Here is a 24,605-nt window from a genome sequence, read left to right as displayed (position 1 = left end):
AATGTAGTCTAAACCCCATAGCTTAGGTTAGGACATGACTTTCCCTAACTGTCCTAACTGTCCTTCCCTAACTAGACTCTCTGCTCGTTGATTTTCTTACACCTCTGTATTTGGTGAGTGCTTGATATACATCCCATAGCCTTAACTCTTAATTGTCACGTAACCATTTAGCCACAAAGCTGCTATACTCACGAGAGTCCAGGTGCCACAGCACGATATCCAGGGCCAGGGCAGGAGGGTGGTTGTGCCTACTTCCTGCTCCCCAACACCGAAAAACATCATGCATGGAACAGACAGGTATGAAGAATGGGATTTACTGAGAAGTTTACTGAGTTGCAGACACTGAACTGTAGTAATGAACCCCAGCTGAGGCTGGTTGAGAGCATTATAATAGTACAGATCAGGCTGCAGACTATGCCTGTTGGAGTCCAGTCACAAGTCTTGCGCTTTAACTTGAGTACAGTCTGTCACAAAGACTTAAGTCTGCATATGGAAACAGAACCAAGTCATATTACCAAATTTATGAACATCTTTCTAACACATCCTTTGTCATTATTTCCTGATATTCTGGTCTTGTGTGGAAAATACGAAGAGCTACACAATGATTAACTTGGGTGGGCTTCTACAGCCTTCCCCTTAACACCCACTATACCAGGAATTAAATTCAAACAAAGTGCTGAAAATCTACCTTGATTTATCCTACCACGATTTAAGTAGCACCAGAGAAAACAATGTGTTAATTATATGATGTACTTTTCATTTGATAAGTGCCCAAACAGGTTGGAAACCTACATCTTACAAACAAATGCAGCTCACAAGTATCTTGTAGGTTTTTGAATTTTACTGCACATGTCCAGTCTAAAGAGAACATGATAAAGGCATACATTCTCTTCTGAGTACAAGTTCATTGGTTAACTTTTAATCACCATCATTTACAGGAAACCACCATCAAGTTTTATGTGTACTGAAATGGAATTCACAGAACACAAACATGAACAAGCCCTTCTCGTGTGGTGTCTTATAAAAAAAAAACAACAACTGTATTTGCCATTCACAGTTGTGAACCAACCAAAGCCCAGGAATAGAAATGCTTCTGAATCCTCTCTAAGAATCTATTATTCGGTGTTAGCTTCTTATGTGAAGTGCCCTGTTTCTGATACCTCTCTTGTGAATGATGCCTCCAGGATCAGATCTTAAACACTTTTCTCTATTTCAAAATCTGTTAAGCTTTATTTACCCTGAAAGAAAATTTCTAAGGAAGGATATCACCCAAAAAGAAAATTCTGCTCTGACAATCAGTGCATATGTATGACAGTCCTAATTCTGTTTAACTCAGCAGTTTTAACTGTTTTGTCCTGTAAATCACAGCAATCACAATTCATTCTTACATGCAAAAGGATGCCCATGTGGATTTTGCCGGAGAAAGGTGAAACAAAGAAACATTAGGCACACTACAGGTCCCACTTAAGCTTTGTTCATGTACACCTTGTACACTTTTGTGCAACACCTCCAACGGCAAAAAAGTATTCCACTGCTAGAAATATCAACACGTTCAATTTTAAACTGATCTTATTAAACTGCCATTTCCCGTTCTCTAGTTTTACTATCAAAATTAAATGTATATATATGCATGTGTACATATATATGCATACACTTAAAAGTACATGTGTACACATGTATATGTATACACATATATATACATGTGTATATATACACACATTAAAAAGACTTAACTGCTCTTTAAATTCAACTTCTTATCCCAGTTCACTTAGAAGCAATTTGTGTTTTCTCTACTAACAATACTAAAATCTTTTCTGCAGCAGAGCAAGTGTACATCTTGTTCATTTACTGGGTTAGGACAGTACTTGGACAGCCTACATAGAAATGCATTGGGTTGATTTACGTGGGTAAAGCAAGCAGAGCACAATCCAGTTATTGTCTAGAATCTTATTGCTCTTAATTCCATTAATAGTAGTTGTCACAGAAATACAAAAGGCTGAGATCCACAGAAGACTCAACAGGAAGTACACAGCAGAGCTCTCATTGACTTGACTAGAAGTATTTGTGTTAGAAATTCAGGGCCAACAATGGATGGCCCAGTAGAGAGTGCTGCAGACTATGGCTCCAAAACTATCACATCATACTTCTACTCAAACATGTCCCGAAAGTGAGGTGGCAAAAATATGTATTTTGCTATCATACTACTCCACTCTCTCATTAGAGTTGTAGTTTTTTTCTGTTACATTGTCATGAGAAAAAACATGCTTCCTAGGTGACATAGAAGATAAAATCTGTAAGCATGCAAAGTGAGACAATTTTTTTTTTTTTAAAGATTATCACTTTTATTAGTAAGAGACATTTTTTTAGGCTGAATGCTAACAGCTACCTTATAACTTATTACCATAATAATTATTAGTTCCTGGTGCTTTCTAAAGATAATCAAGAACCCTGCAGGTAATTAGCACCTCATTGGATTTATCAGTGTAAAACAACTGAACATACAAGCATAAATACAAAAAGTAAATGATGCAACAAGCTTCTAACCATAGTACTAATAATACAGGAAGTGAGCCACATTTTCTATATACCCCAAATAAGATCTCTCTGCTACATTTCAGCCAGGTGTGGAGAACTTACTTACCTGTTATGAAGTAGACAAAACATATAAATCTAGTTATCAGCAACAGATCCATCTTTCCCAAGGCCTGGAATTGCCACATCACCTTTTTAATTGTCTTCATTTCGAAAGATGTTGATTCTACCCATACTACACTGAATACTTCAAAAAAGATGAGTAGCTATGTGAAAGAGGTTACCTTGCAAGCATGTGGATGATATGTTTAGTTTTAACCTACCTGGTATTGAGATGAAAGTTGTAGTAAGGCTAGAAATAATAGGAACAAATAATTTATGGCCATTGCAGACTTTTTACTGTGGGCTTTGACTACTTGAAAAGGGAATCCACCCTCAAAATCATGCACAAGCAGCCCTCTGGGCAACAACACTATCATGAAAATGAAAAATGAATAACAAAAAAAAAGTCAGAAACATAAAAAATAAACATCACATTTATTTAAATAAAAATATACACATAGTGTACAATGGGCATGGCTTACAGACAGCAATGAAACAAAAATGCTAAATCCTGAAGTATAAAAAGAGTTGAATTGCTTACTTGTGCTTCATTTCTCTGAACAATCACAGAATATAAGCCAAAGTCCAATTAATGTTACTTATATATAGCCCTACGTGCTCCAGAGTGAGACAGGGACATTACAAGGAATAGCTACACCAATGAAAACAAGTACCAAAGTAACTTGGGATTTTAGAATTTTTGATGTCAGACCTTTCATAAACATAAGAGAATTGCTGAAAACTTTTAAAGCACTTTGCATAACAGATGGAAAGTGTACACAACACCACTGTGAATAGTTAGAGATATAAGTTAGAGCATCACCCAAATCCCACCACTCCAAACCCTACAGATTCTGAGCAATCAACCACTCAGATTTCTACCATAACTCATGATCCTTGTCAGCACACAAATTCTAAGCTTCATGCTTCAGCTCTTTGGAATATGGATATATTGGTTCACAAATTCCTTCTATCTATTTCACTTATTCTGAACTTTTTTTTTTTTTTTGAGCAAATGGAAGTTTTAAATCTTGGATCATGAGCATTATGCTGAAATTTATTGTTATGGTGCGTTCAGATAATAGAGTGCTAAAAACATTTGAGTGCTGCAGAGTGTAAGCTGACTTCTGGCAACAGAACTGAAAATGTGTTGCATGACAGGAACAAATGATGTTCTAGAGACTGAAGTCTAGGAGCTTTTTTTTTTAAAAAAAAAATTGCAGTTCTGTGATTTTTTGTGTTTTAACATGCAATTTACAAGGTAAGTTCATGTTTTAAAGAACAGTAAATTATGCTAAGAGCTTTGTTTGTAAACATCTGCTTTTAAGCTGCAAATACGTGAGATGCAAATTCACAGATGGGGCACTGCCTGTACAGCACAATTCTTCTTTACAATTAAAAAGCATAAATAGAAACATCATTGGTTTCAAGTTTACAGCGTAGCCAACTGACACAATATATGTTTAAGTTCATTAACTAATTACATACATTAATTCACACAAGTAATTTTGCTGCATGGTCATTAATGCAATTTATCACACCTGTTGCTGTTCAGTGCATTTCCTGCTAGTTATAAGCTGCCCATAAGATTTCCTGAAACTTGTATTAAAGCTAGAAATACCATTAAGCTTATTTTCTGAAAATCGTAATAGGCATATTAAACAGTGGGCTTCAAAATGATACGTTCCATTTCACACCTAAATAGAGATGATTTAAAATACCATTACATTTTAAACCACTTAAAATAGGTGAATTTTCATACAATTTGATTGTTTTAGACACAAAGTGTTTGTTGATTTCCTTATTTAAATTACAAAAAGCCAGAATTTGGACAGCGCAAAATTAACATTGCAAAGGATTTCAATAAGTCTCCTTCCAGTTAATATTTAGTTTCAGCTGTCCTCATATTTTTTCTTTGTAACACATATATTGCTACCATTCCAGCAAAATATGCAAGTTCACACAGACAAAATCAGATAACAATTAAAAATTTGTTTCCTAATTGCTGCATAAAAGCTAAAATATAACCATTAATAAAAACATATTTCAAATTCCCCAGAAGAAAACTTCAGAAGAGAAAAGACCTGCCTGCTTAGTAATGTCAGGCCTGAACATGCTACATATTAATTATAGCAGTATTATAATTATCTCTGAGAAGAAAAAAAAACCTTCAACTTTCCATTTCTCTTTTTTTTTTTTTTTTCAGACATTTTATACCAGCGCTCTGTTTAGATGCTAGCCTGTAGTACAAAAGCAATAAGTATGTAATGCATTGTACAAATATTCAGAGTTTGTAGCTCTCATTTCAGGTTTCATTGAGGCAGTTCCTGATGATCTTAGTTCAACAAGTAATACCTTCCATGAATAAGACAAGATTTGGCTTTAGATGCAGATATATTTTTGATTGTTCATCTTTTAGCCCTTGAAAATTGCTCGCTCATCAAAACAGATTTTTTAATCTTACAAATCTTTAAAATGGAGCTGATATGGAACACTTTGCATGCATATGCTGCTAAAATCGGTATGTTTCCCTTAACCCTGTGCAAACAAATGGTGCGTACTGCTAATAAAAAATTGCTTAATTCTACTTCACTGATACTCACAGTGATCTACAAGGACATACACAAGACCTCAGCTGATGATTCAACTCCTCTGTTGGGCATTCAAATGATAGACGGGTTGAAGCGTCTTCTACACAGAGTGCTTATACTTGAATTAAAGTAACTCTAACCCACGGCAAAAACAAAAACAAATCTTTGTTTCTTTATAATAGGGAAACCAGAAAAAAAAAAAAAAAAGTTTTGAATCCTTCATTAACTGACAACTCCGTTTTGGTGAGAAAACCTCTGCCTGCATAAAGTGATACAGGCCCATGGCAGGCAATGATAGAACAAAGGAATATTTGAGCCTGTTTCAGTACTGAGGCAACAAAACTCTTCTAGTACACTTGGAACTGTGTTAAGCGTTAAAAAGGCATTTGTGACCTACAAAAAGACATTTCAATGAAAAAACTGGCATGAAAAAGTTCAGTCTTATTTAACACAAAATCCAACCTATTCTTTTTGTAATGGTCTGAGCCCAATGAAATTTTACTGCAGTACACTGATTTCATTTTTTTCCTAATCATCTTTAACAAATAACAGATTTAATTTCACGAGAATATGCTGGGTGTTACTGTTAAAAAGGACAGCAATCTAATGTGTTTTTTTTCTTCGTTTTCCTTTTTTTTTTTTTTTTTTCTAAATGTGGCTCTACTACTGAAAACATTTTAAACATTTTTAAACATAAAGGTAACATGAGAGTCACAATGGTAATTTAGAACCCCAGTGTGGTTTAAAGGCTAACGTTAAATCTTGAAAGACTGTTTTTCTAGTAAAAGGAAATCTATAGAATTTCATATTTTGAACTTGACAGAATGCCCATGGGGCTGAGATAAAGAGCTATAAGAACCTATAGTACCCACCAGTGAATACTGTTCCCACATAGAACTTTACAGATTATTTTGGAATTACTGTAAGAAAGGCCAGCATTCTTGATTATAAATCTTCGGGATTATTTCAGAGGTGTGTAAGGAATTTACCACTATTTCAGAACTGTCTACGTAAACTTTCCCTAAGTTAATTATAATAATAAACATGGCAGAAAGGAAAGTGAGGGCTAGTGCAGCAATCAGACTGACAGAACAGAACATTACTTTCCTAGGAAGACTTTGCAGGTTTCATAAACCTGCAAATAACATTTCGTACAGATAAGCTGTGTAACATTTAAACACACAAATTTATGCACACATCCATCCACCTATTTACTACTTCTACTGATAAATGACAGGAAAAATCAAGGCATTATATTCTCATTTGCCTGAGAATATCTATGATGCAATGCCAACTCTTCTGACATCTACTGCTGAAGTAATACATTCTAAAAGAACAAAGTCAATCGTGATAGAACATTCTAAAAATGGAGACACACAATATGAATAAACAAATGCAACAAACCACTGTTTAAATGACCTAGTTCACTTTGAAAAAATGTTCCAATCAGTTAAATATGTTGGTGTAGTTGAACTCCTGTCTTCACTAAAATCAATGACTATTGAAATGAGGATCTCTTCCTGAGGTTCTCCTACATGACCCAAAGCCTTATCTTAAAAAGACATAAGATGGGTTTAATTCCATTCACATGATAGATCATTTCTAAGTAACCACCCAATTAGAGTTTGCAAGATCAGGTGCCTAAATAAGTATTTTTACTAGTACAGTTACAGATTTATACCCAAATTTTTATTCACTGTGCATCAAGATTTCTTTGACTTCTGTAGGAGCAAATAAACATTAACCTCTTTATCCATAGCAACTACAATTTCCTACAGATATCCAAGTTCCCAATGCAGTTTCATTTGGGTAAAATTCTCATATTTCTGCTTTAGATATTTTTTTTTCTCAAAACAAATGCATTACATAAAGGTCAGTAACCAGTGAAAACTTTTTTTTTTTTTTTTTTTTTTTGTTAACTGTATTTCTCTCTGGGGGGCAGAAGGCAGCAATAAATAGATACAATTAGAAAACACAAATGTTCTTCGCAAGACAAATTTCAGGACTAACACAAGCTAGCAGAAACATTAACATTCTTTTTTAAAGCTGATAGTTGTTCTTTATCCTGGAGTGTCTACACACAGCATTACAAATTTTATATAAATCAGTGGTAGCTAACTAGTCCTAATACAGCAGGTTACTCTAATTATAACATTTATCTCAGGCTACATAAAAACACGCATGTTTTTTATAGCCTAAAGATACATGAACTCCTACATATACAAATCATTTTACCTACCATGAAAGAAAATTTAATTTTACTTCTAAGTTTACTGTAAGCAGGAACATGATAGGTCATATTCAGATCACCTGAGGTGAAGAATTATTCCCCCTGATTTCAACATGATTTATGTGCAAGAGAAAGTGAAATAAGTGGTATTTGGCTCAGGTGCAGAAAGCCGAGAATGATACATTCAAATGAACTGCAGGGAACGAGAACAGAATTACCAAAATTACAGGCTGTAATTACTGAAAATATATTGTGAAGTTAGCATGCTTATGTAAGGAAACTAAATGCAATGACTAAAATTATATTTAGGCCAGGTTTTTAATACTTGCATCTTTCATAAACAATTCTAGGAGGATTTAATTATTCGTTATCAAGACCTCAGTGCTGCGCTGGTTCCAGAAAACACTATTTCTGGCAGGAAGAGACCCCTGAACTCAAATCTAGGGTTTTGGTTCAAAGACAGAATGCCATCCTCCAGACTGATAACATCAGTTCATAATGCAAATGGCATTTCCCTTTTCAACCTGCTGTCAAACTATCCAACAGCCTAATTCCAGCTGGTTGATGAATCATACTAAGCTTCAACTTCAGAAGGAAAAGTTGAATATACTAGGTTTTGAGAATATTCAGTCCATTAATATTTCATATTTTATTTCATGATGACTAACTCTAGTTACTTCCATGTAAAATGTTATACCTGATAAAAATAACACCTCATTACACATTCCCAAGTAATAAGTCATAAACAGCAATTTTTATATTCACTAATGAGCATCATGTATGTTCCTGATTACATATTTGTTAAACTTAGGTGTCAGCTTTTCCATATGTCCCTTCTGGAGGTCTGTAGTACTTTGGGAAAGCCATCAGCTGTATCATGTTGAATGCATACTTTCTGCATTTGACATTCTTCAGTACATTCTCTATGCGGCATCCTTCTCTAGTGAAAGGGGGAAAAAGTACAACTTCATGAAACACAGAATAAATAAATAAGCTTTATTTGTTCATTGCAGAGTTTCAGCAACAGTTGAAGTAAAAATAACAAAGATTCAACTCTACATTTTTGTTTTCCACAAGTGATGATACATCTTACAAAATTAAATCTAAGGCCAGGCCCAGTACAGTTATTGCCCTCAGAAATAGGTGATAAGATTTGTTTCCCCCTAATATATTTGCCCTTGAGGTTTAAGGTTCAGTTAGAAAAATTAAATAATGATACATTTCATTTTAATTCCAGAAATATATTTGCCTTTTAAGCCTTCTAATACTTTTTCAAATTGTGTACTGTATACGTCAGAGTACATGTTGCCATAAAAATGCGTATTCTAGGAATAAGGCATTTTATTAAGTCTGGCCCTATAGATTTCTGAAGGAAAGTTTTCTCTCTGCTTCATTTCCCCTATTTTCAGCTTTGCAATGAAAAAAAAAAAAAAGAAAAAAAGGAGAGAATGGCTTTTCAAACAGCCCAATCCAACTCTCTGCTTTATAAAGGAAGGATGTTCACATACAGTACAAAAGTCACAAGTGCCAAAGTGGTGCATCAAGACATAAACAGGACTTAGTTAAAAATAATATAAAAGTGTCTTGAAAGCAAAAGCAACTAAAGCAACAATTACAAACAGGTTAATTTAATTACAAAACAGAACTTGCTCTATTCCAGTTGGTTACTTGACAGAAAAGGGTTAGTTGTAGCAAATAAATAACCATTTCTTGAACAAAAATATCCCATCAGCTGATAATAACAATGAAAATAACACAATAAAATTAACTCTTACAAACCACCACCCTATAATATTGGTCTGGGGGTTAGTCTGTATTGTGCAAATCCATTTTTAATTTTTGTCATACTAGTTACTCTGGAAAGAGGGGTTCAAGCATTCAGGATTCCACATCTTCTTGTATACACAGTGACAGCATTGTAAGTGGGCTTTCTTTGAGCTAATTACAGTGGGAAAGCTTTACCATGGACAGAAAGAGCAAATCAATTCACTCAATGCATAGTATACTTCTCAGAGTTCAGAAAAAAAATAACAAAACCAGTACATTTCAGACATTTGTATCTTAAAGATGAATCCTTGGGGTCTGAAACTGTAGAAATATTACAGCATAATTTATTTTTCTAAAGTTAGCTTGTTGCTGTTTGTAGAAAAGAAAGGAACACAAGTGAAGTTTATTGATATTTGGCTAATAGCAAAGCAAGACTTAAAATAAGCCACACAACCAGCAAGTGTGAGCTGACAAGCAGCAAGGCGACAGGATAGAAGTGTCGAGAAGTTGGCTTGTTATCAGTTAGACAGCCTGTTTCGGGATCATCCGATTCATTCAGTGCTCCCTGGGTTTGTCTGCTGTTAAACAGGGGAAGTTAGGAACAAATAGAACAGCATTTAAACAGCAAAGAAAGCCAACATGTAGGCATTTTGACAACAAAGCGAAACTACATAGCCATTCTGATGAAATAGATTTATGCTAAGTACTTGCATATATTTAGGATGTTCTACAGCTGACAAGGGATGCACAATGACTAGGTGGATAACATCTCTTCAAGCCTACTAAGTGCCTTAGGGTAGTATCCACAAGTTAACATTAAATAACTTATGAGATGAACAATACTATCACTACAATGAACACACACACCAAACATAAATTAAATAAGGAAGTAAAAAAAATTGCTAAGGAAGCAAAGAAAAGAAAGATCACAAATATGTCACAACGTGGCATATAATAAATAATGTCTCCATGGTTTTCACAGATCTTTCAGTCCTGCTTTACTAACTACTAAGAAATATATAGACGGAAATAGAGAAGCCACATGCTCTTTTGAAAGAGTTACAACTATTCTAAAACGGTTTTAAATGACAGTAAATTGACTTCAAAAATTCATTAGTGCTGGTGGCTCCACTTTGAAAAATGCAGTTGTTTTTATTTAAAGGCTCACACCTGTATTACCATAAGAAATTTACCTTGTACCTTGTTCAATTGACTCAGCTAAAACCTAATCTGCTTACAGCAAAGTTGTACCTAATCTCTATAGGTGGCGCAGTCACTTTCCTACCAGAGCAGCAGGAATACTTTCAAATCACCACCAATCTTTCCTATTGTAGTCTTGATAGCTTCTATACAAGTAGAATTGTGCATACTTCAACTACCTCTCTTCAGTCCCGCTGAACTGATCTCTATTTGCATATGCTCAGGATTCCTGTTCATGGACTTCCTTTAGGCACTGAGGAATGATGAGAATTTTAATTTTTCTAGTTACTATGAATATTCTGTGATGAAAAGGTAACTCTTCTTTTTTTTTCCCTTGTGGATGTAAGAATATCCAAATACGTCAGATAGCAAGAATTCCCTTTCAGAAGCACATGTCCCAAGTATGCTGTTTGTCAAGAAAAAGTACTGGCAGACCATAAAGAGACTGTAGGCCAGTAGAATCTCACAGCTCCATGTAAAATGGACTCAGAACTTCCTTCCTCTTCTGCTCACATGATAACGTAATCATTTGTGATCAGTTATGAGAACTCAGTGTATTTCTTTTCATTAATTTTCTGCTTTACCTTATATTTCTATGTACTTCTAAAAATATACTGCTTACTATTTTTCCTTTTCCTTTCTTAATCTTAAGACAATCCTGCGAGTTGGCCCCTGACCCTTTTCCACTCTCCCTCCCACCTTTTCCACTCTTTGAGGTGAACGTGAGCGTTTCAGCTTACTCCCATTATGCCTGTGATCGACAGCTCTAGCTCAGCACAGTCTCATCTATCCCTTCCTGGTCTCACATCCCCAGTGCTTTTGGACAGTTCTGGATGTCTTCCACATCACAAACTTCACATGTGCATTTATGGCAGAGCAGATGCAGAGACTGAACTCTTCCACCCAGGCAGCAACAAAGCTCAGCGTTCAGCATGTTTATACAGCCTCTGCATTAGCCACTGGTTAGGTACTTCATTCAGAAGAGCGTTAGTTTTGCATGCCAATAGTTTATTCTAAGCAGGGTGAGTTACATGTTTGCAGACTGCCTCTCCAGGGATGCAAACCTCCTACTTCTGTAACTTGCCCTGCTCCGTTCTGCTCCGTATCTCATTGACAGTACGACTGTCTTTTATCTGTTTCTACAACTCCCATTAGCATCACTAAGATTTATGCACTTATAATGATGGAAATACAGATAAAAACCATTTGTTCTATTTTTTTTTTTCTATAGAAAAGCCTACAGTACATTTATTCTTTGATACGCTGAAAAGAACGATCAGTGTCTTTCAACATAGTAAGTTCTATCTTACCCCCAGGAAAACCAGTGTGAACCTCTGATGCACGGGGACCTCTGTTCCACATATCAGTTGCATCATTCTATGCATGATTCAGTAAGACATCCTCAAAATGGAGCAAGGGGATCCAACTGCACTACTAGCTACCGAAGAACAAGGCTGAGTGGAATATCTAAATATGCTTTTAATTTAAGAGGAATATTTCATCACGGACAGGTGCTTTGCTAAGCACTGCAAATACTTTTCAATGCACTTCAGTGACATCTAACAAACCTTGAAGTGTTCTCCATAGTGACTGAAGTATCTCAAGTTAAACGAAGTGGGAACCTACATACACCTGGCTGCCTGTAGTGTGACAACACTGCTTCCCCTGGCCCACCTAAATCTGGTGGAAATTTTACTGCATCAGGAAACACGCATCCAGTTGGTGCCACATCAGCTGGATTTATTCAGCTTCTGACTGACAAAGCACAACCAGAACAGAGTGGTATCTGACCCTATAATGGCGTGAAGGCATAGCCATAGTTTTTGATGTTCTCTCCATCACAAACCACATTCTAAGAGCTCTTAAGTCTCAGCAAAGGGGAAGGAAGAAAGCTTCCAAAATATTAAACAAGTTTGTATTGCACACACACACCATTTTAAGAGGACTAGGGAAAACTTCTAAATTCATAACATCTGGGGTCATGAACACCTCTCTAACCTATAGTACTAATTTAATTCATTTACTTTCAAATTGTTTATTTGAGGCTTACAGCAAAGTACAAATAACAAAATAACAGCCAAGGGTGCTGTAAGTTTAATGATGATATAACCATTTCAATCTGCCTTCTATCTCAGTTGGTGTTTTATCATCTTAAGCTCCTATTGAGATAATGTTGCATGCCTATCAAATGAGAGAGCAAAACAGCAAGTATTTTCTGCTGTCTTTTAACTTGGATGACAAATTGTTTGAAACTCCAAGCAGTGGAGCAGAGAATGAAAATGCTGTGAGGAAAAAAAGGAACCTCTGAGGAATCCTTACAAAGTCTAGCATATCCACCAGGGCACACTCCAGCTTTTCATTATCGCACTGCCTGACCATCCCTGCACAGTGTTTTTGGAGGAGACACATTTTTATGCCTTGGGATACATGCTTCTCCTAGTAGAACTTTTCCAGCTCCAGCTACTAATGATACTGGAGATGCTAAATTGTCCTAAAGCAGTGCTTCAGGAAGAATAGTTAGACAGCTTTCTATCAACACAAGGACCCCCACATGTGCTAGCAGTAACTTCAGTCTGAATTAATTGTCTTATATACCACGGATACTTCGGGGAATCTGCCTTCTTTTTGAAAATAGACTCAAGCAAGCAGTTACTGAGCCTTCTGGGTTTTTCTCGTCAAACTCCAGTGCTGACACAGAAAAATGGCAGAAGAGAGATGCTTCTCTTTAATCCCATTCCAACAATGGCAGCAAAGACATTTCTTCAAATAGAAGTGATTGTAAATGGTTCTCAATCTTACACAATTTTGCTAATTTACCTCCTCTTTTTATTTAAGACTACCACAATCCAGAACTTTTAAAGCAGCAGCTTTTCCAAAGAGTTTCAGCCCTCTCAAGGTTTTTAAATGGAACACTTTTTTTTTTTTTTAAAAAAAATAAAATTGTTGGAGTGAAAGCTACTTAGTTTCTGCATTATTCATGTTACTGCAATTCACTGAAATGCTCCAGTTGTATGAAGAGAAAAAAACAGTGTTTTTAATGCACAGCACCATAGTTCTAGGAATGCAACCTTAACTTTTTCAAAGTAGGGAGATGGGATCCTTGTGAGCATCTCTTGGCCATTATCAAGATGCTGAACCACAACATCTGAACTAATAAAATGTGATTCAGAAGAAATAGATTTCTGCCCAGTCCTGGAGGACTGCTGAATCAGCAGAACTCACATAAAACAGATAGAGGAATATTGGGCAAAACCCCTTTATGTTCAAAGATAAAGTTGATAAAATAAAACCTCCAACAATTATAAAAAATAAAATGTGCATCTGCATCATTTTAAATGGAAGACATAGGAAGGGAGGTATCAGAAATTTTCTGTATCAACAATCTTTTCAATAGTTTTCTGTTGTGTACTGTTGTCAGTAACTTAAAAAAATCCTCAAATCTAGACAGTATTAAATAAAGTAAAAAATGCTATAAATCAATTTTTGTTGCTTATGTGATCCTATAATCTCCACTCAAGTTCAAAACTGACATTATTGAAACTGAATAGCAGTCTTATATCTAAGAATACTGATGAATTCTGTCAGCAATTTGGAGACAGCTGGTACTAAACATGCATCAGCAATATAAAATATATAAAATGTGCATCAAATTGCCACAGTAAAACCACTCTTCTTGTTTTATCTTCTACAAAAGAACAAAACAAAATTGGAAGTTCAGTTGGAAGAGACCTTCAGAGTTCATTTAGTTCAACTGCCTGGCCGCCTGAGGGCTAGCCAAAAGGTAAAGTTGTTGAGGGCATTGTCCAAATACCTCTTGAACTCCAACAGGCCTGGGGCATCAACCATGTCACCAGGAAGCCTGCTCCGGTGTTGACCACCCACACAGGAAAGAATTTTTTTCCTAATAGCCAATTTGAACCTCCTCTGGGGGAGCTTTGTGCAGTTCTGTACTGTAACTTCTTTCCTTATTCTTTTCTCTTGCCAATATCCTCTATTCCTTTCATTCTTTCTTCTCTCCCCCACTTAAAATATTTGGTTATATTTTAATAATTGTATATTTTAAATATTTAGCATATATATTTACAATTTCATCATTTGATGTGCTCTCCTTACCCTTTTTATTTCCTAAATAACCAGAGGCTTGTCCACTGAGTTTGTCCAGGCAGCAGATTCATGATGGAGACATAATAACATGACACCTAGGTCTTCAAAAATATAACGAATGCATAGTAATTTGTTTTACACTCAGAACTCTAGAGCTATGCTTTCTCAATCTGTCCAAAGAAAAAGATTCAATTTGAGGTGCTGGTTAGAAACAGCAGAGTACTTGAAGCTCAGCTATGGTCACAGCACAGATTTTAAACACCATTATGGACAGGTCATAACGGATCAGTAAAGCAACAGATTGATTAGCACACTCTCTTGCAGCAGTACTCAAGAGGCCAGGAGACACCTGGTTTGTGTGCACACAACCACATCCTGCAAAACCCTGTTGTTGTACGTGATCACACTGAAAAGTACTTTGGACTCTTTGGAAGGAATGCTGCAGTCAAAATTCAATTTATTTGATTGCTCTCCTCCCTTTGCTGTCTGCATGTTCTCATTCAAGTTCAACTAACTACAGATGTCCAATTTTCCCACCAGGTTTCATCAACAGATGTTTTTATATTTCCCAGGGCAAGTGAACGTGAGGCAACCACTAAGACAGCACAACTCACTCCCCTTTTGGAGTATGGAAACATCCTCCCGCCATCCTGCTGTGCAACACCCTTCCCAAATTAACAGTGTGGAGTATTGCATATTGAAGCAGATAGTCACGACTTATTATCTGATCATATATCTTCTCTAAATTAAGAGAGAGACATTATCTCAATTCTGATATAAAACTCAGGAAAATAACCATGTATTAAAAACAAAACAAAACAAGCATTCATCTACTCTTTACAAATGTGCATCAAAGAAAGCATCATTTTTTGGTTCACATGATTCCAGTTCATGAGGTAGATATTTTGTCATTTACCAAAATTAAATGACATAGTGTCAACCTGCCCTCAGCAGGTCCCTGCTATTGAAGCCAAATGTAAAACCAAGTTCACTTTACATTCCCTGCATCCCCCTTCTCTGCCAAAGAGACTGCTGAGCACTGGCCACCATATGGGAACGGTCCCTTGGTTTTGCCAATCGCCAAATCTAGGAGGGCGCTGGTCTCTGTTGGCCAACACTGTGCCAAGAGACACTTAATAATTTCACTGAATAAAATCACTGAGATCATGTCCTAGAAACATTCCCCAGTAACGTGTAAGTATGGACACAGGCTTTAAGTCCTGCAAAGCCGTTCTGGCAGCGTGAGAGATTAGCTTCAGAACTGAAAGGTGAGGGGTTTGCAGGAGAGCTGCTGCTTTACCTGTCAGAAAAGCTGAGTGGTTCTTGAAACATGATTTTCACCTCTTACTATACTTCAAGTAAAGGATTTGCTGTTTGATCCTGCTATTTACTAATACCATTGTGCAGCATTACACGTCAATTCTACAAAGGTTTCTCTTCGTATCCAAAAAAATATTATTCTAATAATCTTCCCAGACATTCTTCCATAAAGTATTAGGATCACATATAAGCAAAATTCTCAGGACAAAACTGCAAAATCTTTCCTGAGAAACTTCTCTTGCAAAGTTTAAATTCAATCCAACGTGCAACCAAAATTAAAGCAAATGTGATCTATGGCCTAGTGCAGGAAAAAAAGAACACAAAAAGAAACAGACCAGGCACAACCCCCCCCCCGCCCCCCCCCCCCCCCGGACCAAAGCTCAGGTCTCAGTGACCTGAGTGTGGGAAGTGATGACAACGACATCCTTCGAGTAAGTTCTGAACATACGTTTTCCTTCCATAAGGTTATGGCACCAGTATTGCTGGCTAGTGAGTCACACTTATTTCCAGTATGTTTCTGTCATAGAAAGGGGAGTTTTACCAAGGATGTGATCATGCGTTTAGCTCACAGAGCACAGTGAAACATAAAACCGTGATAAATTCTCTCTTGTATATCTAATTGTGTCTTAAATACTTCCTGTTGACCCTGAAGAAACTTCATGAATCATTCTGTATCTTTCAAATATTTTTTTTAAGCCTTTTTTCCCACATGGTGAAGAACAGCTCCAAAACTGATTTAAGAGGCAGAAGAGGCTTGTTGTACAGCCATGCATGAAGAATGGTGCTTAAAATCTGACATTAATTTCTAGATGTTCAAGTCTATGTGTAGGATGACAAAATGAAGGTCAGAGGGAACTGTTGGTGTAAAATGAGGATCAATTATTCTGTGTTGCAGTTGTAATTCAGGTCATTTTAAGTGAAGAAAGTGTTGAGCAGCAATAGGTATAAATTTGACTGTTCTTAGTATTTTCTACCTGTAATTTCAAATTGAGATACAAAGAGGAACATCACTGATTCTGAGTAGTAACACCAATTCATATAATCTCTTCATGGGGTTAACCAATGTGTGAGTCGTGCGATAAATCACAGGAAAGGTCTGTGAACTGCTCTTCCATCTCAAGTAAATAATACCAGTTGCTTTCCACCAACGTACTGAAATGGGTGTTTCCTGAGAAACATATTAATGGTTTGAGAGCTGATCTGTTTTGTGCCCAGCCTTTCTCTGAGTGCTAGTACCCCACGCAGTACATGGGCGTACTTAAGCGGGGGGGGGTTAGTGCTCGTGTAGATTTGTCAAACATGAAAAATGCACCTGAACCACGACTTCAGCCAGTGCACAAGTGCTAGTGCCAGCAGCACTAAGTGCAGCACAGAAAGCTCCTGTACTTACTCTATAACTGAAACCACCACCCTAGAAATGCACAGATCAGGATGCAGACCAGTAATCTGGAGACGACATCCCAACCATCCTACTGAATAAACCACCTTCTCTTTAGTGGTGTCTAAAACCAACCTGCTGAGTTTTATAAATTGTAAGCAATGCCCTAACTGCATATCAAATGCACTACTTTTTCCACCTACATCCTTCAGAACAAATGATTAAGATAGGCTGAAATTCTCATGTAGTCTTGAAAGTGTTGTCCTCTCTGGTAATAGGCAATATATAAAGAGTTTAACAAACCTTTTCTGTGGGAAATTATGAAAGTCAATGTGACCTTTTGTTTTGGTGCCTACTTAGAAGGCTGTAAAAACCTTTTTGGAGCCTATTCTCAGAAGGAAGTGTTTTATTTCCCAAATAGCAGGGAGGAGGACTGAAGCTGAAATATTTTAAACAACATATTTATATATTCTATAAGCCTTTTCTCCAGTTGTTGACACTACTCACACTTGTATCTCTGGTGTAGAGACCTGCAAACAATGAATGTCCCCCAGCATATCTGCTGGTGGAAGTGTGCAAAGCAGTACATTAGCAAGGTATTTCCACTAATTTTGATAATTGGCATTACTGACAAATAAGCAGAATATATACAATTTTAAAAATACATATACTTGGAGAAAAGAGGGGTTTTACTAACAAAATTCTAAAGCAGATAACAAAATTAGAACCTCCCAAGATTTAGTAGAAAACTTATTTATCTATAATCTATTTTCTTCTGAAGAAGCAGTATGCCAGAAGCAGTTTTTGAGTATTTCCTTCCTTCCTTCCCCAGGAAGAAACATGTAAAGCAGCAGGAGGGTGTAAATCTTCCCTCACTGAGATAGCGGATAGTTATCTCTGTCTGCAGAGGCTTTTTCTACTGTTGTGGAAGCTGGTTATTTTGTATGCTGGAAGGAAAACAGTTTAAGAAACGTTTCAGTGAGACATCATCTCATGGTGCTCCTACTTTAGATAAACACTGCACCAATTTTCCAGATAAAGCCCTTCTTTTGAAATATCTTGAATGTCCCTAAAATCCAGCACTGCATGAGATTGTGCTGGAGGCAATTCCAGCATCTCCTATTTTATACTCTTTTTTACAGGAATGCAGCTCCCAACCTAGTCAAGTCTGAGAGATACTAATCCAGGTATTGCTTGTGTTTCTTGCCATGCTTTTCTTTAATCACTCTAAGAAAAACGGTAACACTCACTCAACATACTCTAAGTATTTGAATAACTGCGCCAAAGGCAAGGTGGTCAAACAAAAATCTACAGTGCAGCCAAAAGGCACACGGGTCGTTAGTTAGAAACCCTTTGTTCCCCCAAATGCCCATTACAATGGCAGGCCTTAAGGAATTCTGCTTCCCTTTTAATATCTAATAAATGCTAACAAGCACCTTGCAACATATCCCACAAGAACCTTTCTGCAAATGACACTGCCTTGACGGGCCGAATGAGCCACACTAGCATTCACAGCCCTCTCTGGTGTCTGCCACGGGTCGCTGAGCCAGGAAAAAGCACAGCCCCTATTCCAGCCTGAGCAGGTTGCTGCTCTCCTCGATTTGGTTAGTGCCACCTTTCTGTGGCTGTTGCACAGCACTTACAGGCTTCTAGTAACTAAACAAATCTCCCCTTAGAGCATGCATCCTCTGCACTGGTAAGAATACAGAGACCAAGAATTTCAAACTGCTGAAATTATCTGCTGCCGCAAACACAAATATATACGGATGAGTACGCAAGAGCTGAGAGATCTCCACTATTCCCAGTTTCACTCCCAATTAACCTTTACAAAAAGCTAAATCAGCTTCATATCATCTCACCAGAGTGCAGCCAACGCATGAAAAGGGTGCTGGAATCACGCTCGTCTCATTTTATTAGTATTTCATCCTGTGTTAATTAAAAATAAATTCTGTAATGTGCTATTAATGTGCTGCTACTAACAGCTTAAATACAATCAATAAAACACAAAAGCTGCAATTAAACAACAAAAGTAATTTTTAGAAATTATCGCTGCCTAGCTACAGGCTTCACTTGTTATCTCATTAATATACACAGGAGGCAGAGTTGGCTCGTGCACTGTTTATGTACTACTAGATTAATGATATCCTTCCTACTCTTACAGCATGGCTAAAGCAAACAGTTAGCAAAACTGCTCTAAACTATTTTGGTTCAAATTTGCTCCTTGCATGAATATTTCAGGACAGCAGATACGAGATTCAAACAAAGCTGAAGGCACGGGAGTGCAGGCCAGCAACTGCACTTGTCAGACAAGTATGTATATCAATGCAGACAGAACATTTTGCTGCATGAAATAATAAATGACATTTCCTCAGGTATGGAACACGACAATGAAACACTTGCAGAATACTGTAAAAAATTAAAATGTGATAACCCATGGTAAGATAAAATTTCTCACAGCTAATGGAATGGAATTGGAAAAAAAAATGGCAGTTTTACATTGGTCCAATAATGTTCTCTCATGTTCAGGATAGTTAATAACTGAAGAAGTAACAGACAACCCAAGGGCAAGGAAAAAGTTATCTACCCAACATTTGCTTCCTTAAAGAGGAGTTATTGTATTCACCAAGTTTCCTCTCTCCCCCGTTCATTCAAGGGATGAGCTGCGTATTTGTACTAAGGAATACTAGCTATAAATTATACATATTTTTAAAGTAAACATGTCAGATCACAGGAGAAAGATTAGAACATCTTCCACTGAAATACTGAATAGTGTTTAAAAAAAACTTGTGTGTGTGTATCTGCTGAAAACACTTCAGTATTTGCAGAATTCAGAGTGTTCCAAAAATTATTTAAGCTCTATTAACTTTGTGTCTGAAATAGGTGTAAAATTTAAGATAGCCACCAACATACATAAAAAGCAGTTTAGGAGAACAGCATTTTAAGTTCATTGCTTAATTGCTACTGCTGTCTATATAAACAAGGCAACTAACAAAAAGGGACTTTTACCTCCAAAATAGCAAAGCACGCAGTTGGTATTTTATGACAGGAAGTAAGTAGAAAATAAAGGAAGTGGCCTGAATATAGCAGTGGGTGCAGGTTAATCAGCTATTTAGTGGTGCACTTTTCACCTTTTTTTTTTTTTTTTTTTTTTTTTTTAAGTAACTTTCTTGTGTTCACTGAGCCTAGAACACATGCATTGGTGTCTAGTGCTAAATGTATATTTAAACCACATTGGGCAGCGTGCTGATGCCAGAAAAATCTCCCCCGTGCCAAGTTTTGCCCTCCTCATTTTATTTTACCTTCAGCTGCTTTGGAGGATAACTACAACATGCACGGAGCCGAGTCCTTTAGAAAGCAACGTGCCAGATACTCCCTGACCTGCAGTGTCAAGCATCCGGGTGCCAAACTTCACAGCCCAGGCTCCCATAAGTATAGAGAGCATCCCCGGGATGATTCCGAGCCCCTATATTAGGTAGTTACCCATCCTCCAAGGTGTGTACTAGGAACACAAATTCTTAATCCAGATATTCATATGAAAGACACCTGTACTTTTACGATAAAAACAGCTTGATTACGAGTGTTTACACGGAGTTCAAAAAGCTTTGTAAAAGACCTCTCCAGCAGCTAATTGCCCACTTAGCCATTCCCCACCTTTACAAAGCTTTAAAATCTGCAGCTCATACATGGGGCTACCACTACATCGTTTACAAAATGAACCGCACAAACCTCAGATTCCTTTTCCCCACCATAAATACTGTCAAACATGATGCCTAACAGCATAAGCTTTCAGGCTCGCTTGACTACAGACTATTTTTAAAGGACAGTCTTGATTTTTTCTGTAATGTGAATAAAGGAAAAAAAAGATTTATGACGAAGCAATTATCTGTTTTGGGCTATGTTTCAATGTGGTACAGAACATTAAGTTCTGCAACAAGACTAAAAATCTTTTTATTTCTGTTTTAGCATTCCATGGCCAATGGAGTATGGAGAGCAAGTTTAAAGTTTTTATTTTTGCCATAAAAGATCATTTGACTTTTTCTCTCCAGTGCAACACGTATTTCATTTAATAAACTTTATAATAAAAAACTACTAAAACACTGCTCTATTCAAGGATTACAATTCAGAGGGGGTTCATTTAGTTCCATTAGTTTTAGCATCTGTGTTTTAAGTTGCAGATTGTTTCAAAAATGGCTATTGAGGTAATGCACTGCTTCATTTACAAAGGAAATTGGATGCTTAATACATTTTGTAATGCAATAGTAACAAAGTGGTAGCATTTGCACAGAGTAGCCCACTGTAATACCAGGTTTTGATCTTGTCTGGGTAAAGGTCTTTTGACTTCTGCTGAGCCAGCGTGTCGTCATTCCATCTGGCTGTGTCTTGTCACGCAATGAAGTCCACACAACAGAAAGCCACGTTTGGGAAGGGTTGTTACTGTATCTGTGCCTAGAAAAGCCAAATTCGTCAAGAGAGGATGCTTATGAATTTAACTAATTGCATAGATTGTTTGTGGAGAACAGACTGGCCCAAGCGAACCGAGCACAGCATCACAAAGACCTGCACTCCCTTACATGCTGCTGATAACGGCTGCTTGGAGAGAGGGGACGGGATGGGCACAGCAGAGACCTCGCCCCGATGGCCCTATGCAATATTTGTTGGTGTTGACTCTGCTAGAGGCATCCCAGTTTTATTTCAGGGGAGAGACGTGTGTCAGAAAGTATATGAGATGTGTGTGGCACAAGGCAGTATTTCAGAAAAGACACAAATTCTTTTTTGCCCAAATTATTTGAATTTGAAAGAGATGGTATCACCACAGCACCCATCAGGCTGCACAGCTGCACTTGTAAAACACTTTTGTGCGTTTTGCTTTGCAAATCCTTTTAATTGGTTTGATCATTCTCTGCTTCAGATAATCAGTCTCTGTCTTACTAACTCGTTATTTCCTAGAATTATCACATCACGTTAGTCACGATGCTTATCTTTTCTTCGTCTGAGTACATATTTGGGTTGGTTTGATGCAATCCTAAGATACACAACCAAATTAAAAATGCTTTTACTATATTAACTGCAACAACAGGCAAAGAAGAAAATGAGCGTTTTTCATCTGCTTAAGAGGCAGTCTCAGAATAGGCCCAGGTCTTGGAGATACCTGTACTGTGTCTGAGCACTAGTATAAGCATGAAGGAGAGAATCACTACTGTCCGTTCAAGTTCATTACCACCTCATTGCAAGTTTTACCTTAGAATTAAACTTAAATTGAGACTGAAATGAGTTTTGTTATCCCTATTGTGCTGCACAGAGGATGATTCTTTCTGACAGCAGGAAGAATGATTGCCTTCAGGACTGAAGACAGAATTTCATATACCACTGTGCAAAATAAATTCAAAAAAATCAGCTTATACTACAAATACTTTTATGGACTGCTGTGCTATGTGTTTGCTCAGCACCCTCTTACCAGTGAATAGCTGTTGTCTGAAAGTGAGGAAAAACTGTCTGATTTGAGGAGTGCTTGTGCACTGAAGTTTCGTTACCCTTCCTGAAACACCAAGAACAATAGCTGTATCACATCATAGTACCAACTGACTGAATTTTCCTAGTACTTCTACCTCAGCAAAATCTTCATCTACAAACAAGCATCTGCATCTGAAGACAGTAAAGCTGTGGGGCAACACTGAACTTAAATGTCTGAAGTCTTTTATCTAACTTCTAACGGCCAGTCTAAGTATGCAAAACAATCAGAAAACACTGTGACATGGGAAAAAAAAGTTCTCTAAAAACTGTTTCTTGTCTTGTCCTAATATTTTAAAATTCATTAAGTCACATAAGAAAGCAGCAACACGTGACAAAATGCACCACTTCCTACATTGTCTAGGAATATTTATGTCTGTGTGCGTTATGTGCTATAACATACAGACCACTGGACTTGGCAAGCAAAACTCTGCTGTATGCAGTGTTACCTTGTTAAGCACCATGATAAGGTGATTTCAATCCTCTTCAAGCAGAAAAATCTCACAGGTTTTCAAGCTACCAGATTACACGTTATGGCCAGCCTGACAATTAATAGCTTTTGTTACAGAGATACTCTAATTTATCTATAAAGCAAAGAAAGCATGAAGCACAAAGCCATATCCACCCTAGAGGCTTCATGAAATGACAATTTTTCCTTCAAGAAACAGCAACTTGCAATTAAAATGCAAGTCAGTACCTTACAGAGTGCAGCACGGCAGGTTAACCGGGAAAACAATCCTCCAGGAATAAAAATGAATACCCATCTAACCAGGCAGCACCTCTCGGCTACTGCCACTGCAGAAGAGGAAAAGAGTAGAAGTCTTAGATGTGCGAGTTCACTTCAGGAATGAATTCAAGTAGCATCTTTACATGGCAAGCTATTATTAGTCTGCATAACAGAAATGTCAAACCGTATTTAAAGCAATTGTCTATAAATTTGCTGATAATGCCACGCTACCAGCAAATGTTCACAGAGGACAGGGAGCAAGTTTCTCCCTTAGGCAGCAGCAGCAGAGTAAGAAAGACAGACAGGACACTGTTCAGCAGAGTGCCGAGGAAGGACCAGCACCAACACGCAGGCACTACACAGTGCGGTACGGCATGCAGGACTGCCGCGTGAACCCGAAAAACAAAATGGAATGCAAAAAGTTATTAACACACACAGCAGTGAATGTCAGTAAGGCAATGAACCTTACAAGCATTGCTATTGCACATTCAGGGGCAGTAACACAACTTCTGTTTTAAATAAGGGAGACAATGAGAAGAGTCTCTGTTTAATAAAAAGTAGATCCAAATTCAATGTCCAGCAAAGGAAAGGGCTGTGTGGTCATGAGTAGATGATTTCTACTCCATCAGCTTCCCACTGAAATGTGGGAAAGATATCAGTGCATTTCTTTATCTCACCCTTTGCTGGTCAATTAGAAACTTTTCAAGTCAAGAATATTTAACAGAAAGAAGTGTCTGCACATCTGCTCACATCTCAGCTCTTGGCCTATTCCTGTAACATTTCACCAGTGATTATTCAATGAAAGGCAGTTACTATGTACGAAACTTGCCACATTAGCAGTTGCTACATTGGTGGGAAAACTGAGGATACAATAGAAACTGAGAAGAATAAAGTATTAGAAAGGGTCTCTCTTCCTTCAGGAAGCAAACTCTCATCTTTCTGGTTATAAGCTCTTACATGAGATGAGATCTTCGAAATACCTAGCAACACAAAGAAGTGGCAACGTGAAAGTAGGAACGAGCATATTCTTAAGTGCACACTGATGCAAGAAAAGGTGAAATAGCAAACACTGAACATGAAGATTTAAAAAGACCTCATGGATAAGCGTTCAGAACTGTTATAGTCAGTAGTATCAAAACAGAGACT

The 24,605-nt window shown here is 37.2% G+C and overlaps 1 protein-coding gene across 15 annotated transcripts in view; it reads right to left on the bottom strand.

The window, feature by feature from the left end:
* Positions 1–7,071: 7,071 nt before the first annotated feature.
* Positions 7,072–24,605, bottom strand: part of INPP4B (inositol polyphosphate-4-phosphatase type II B) — a 302,822-nt gene continuing 285,288 nt past the window's right edge. For 11 of the 15 annotated variants that reach the window (XM_035324467.1, XM_035324473.1, XM_035324477.1 and 8 more), the window contains one exon: positions 9,626–9,800. In XM_035324467.1, coding sequence (XP_035180358.1) covers positions 9,626–9,800 — 175 coding nt within the window. Of the gene's footprint in view, positions 8,396–8,434; positions 9,801–24,605 lie in introns of those variants that run through there. The other 4 variants (XM_035324471.1, XM_035324476.1, XM_035324470.1 and 1 more) reach the window with 4 other exon arrangements.

Source organism: Oxyura jamaicensis, chromosome 4 (genome assembly GCF_011077185.1).
Source record: "Oxyura jamaicensis isolate SHBP4307 breed ruddy duck chromosome 4, BPBGC_Ojam_1.0, whole genome shotgun sequence".
NCBI lineage: Eukaryota > Metazoa > Chordata > Aves > Anseriformes > Anatidae > Oxyura > Oxyura jamaicensis.
This window is presented reverse-complemented; position numbering and strand designations above follow the sequence as displayed.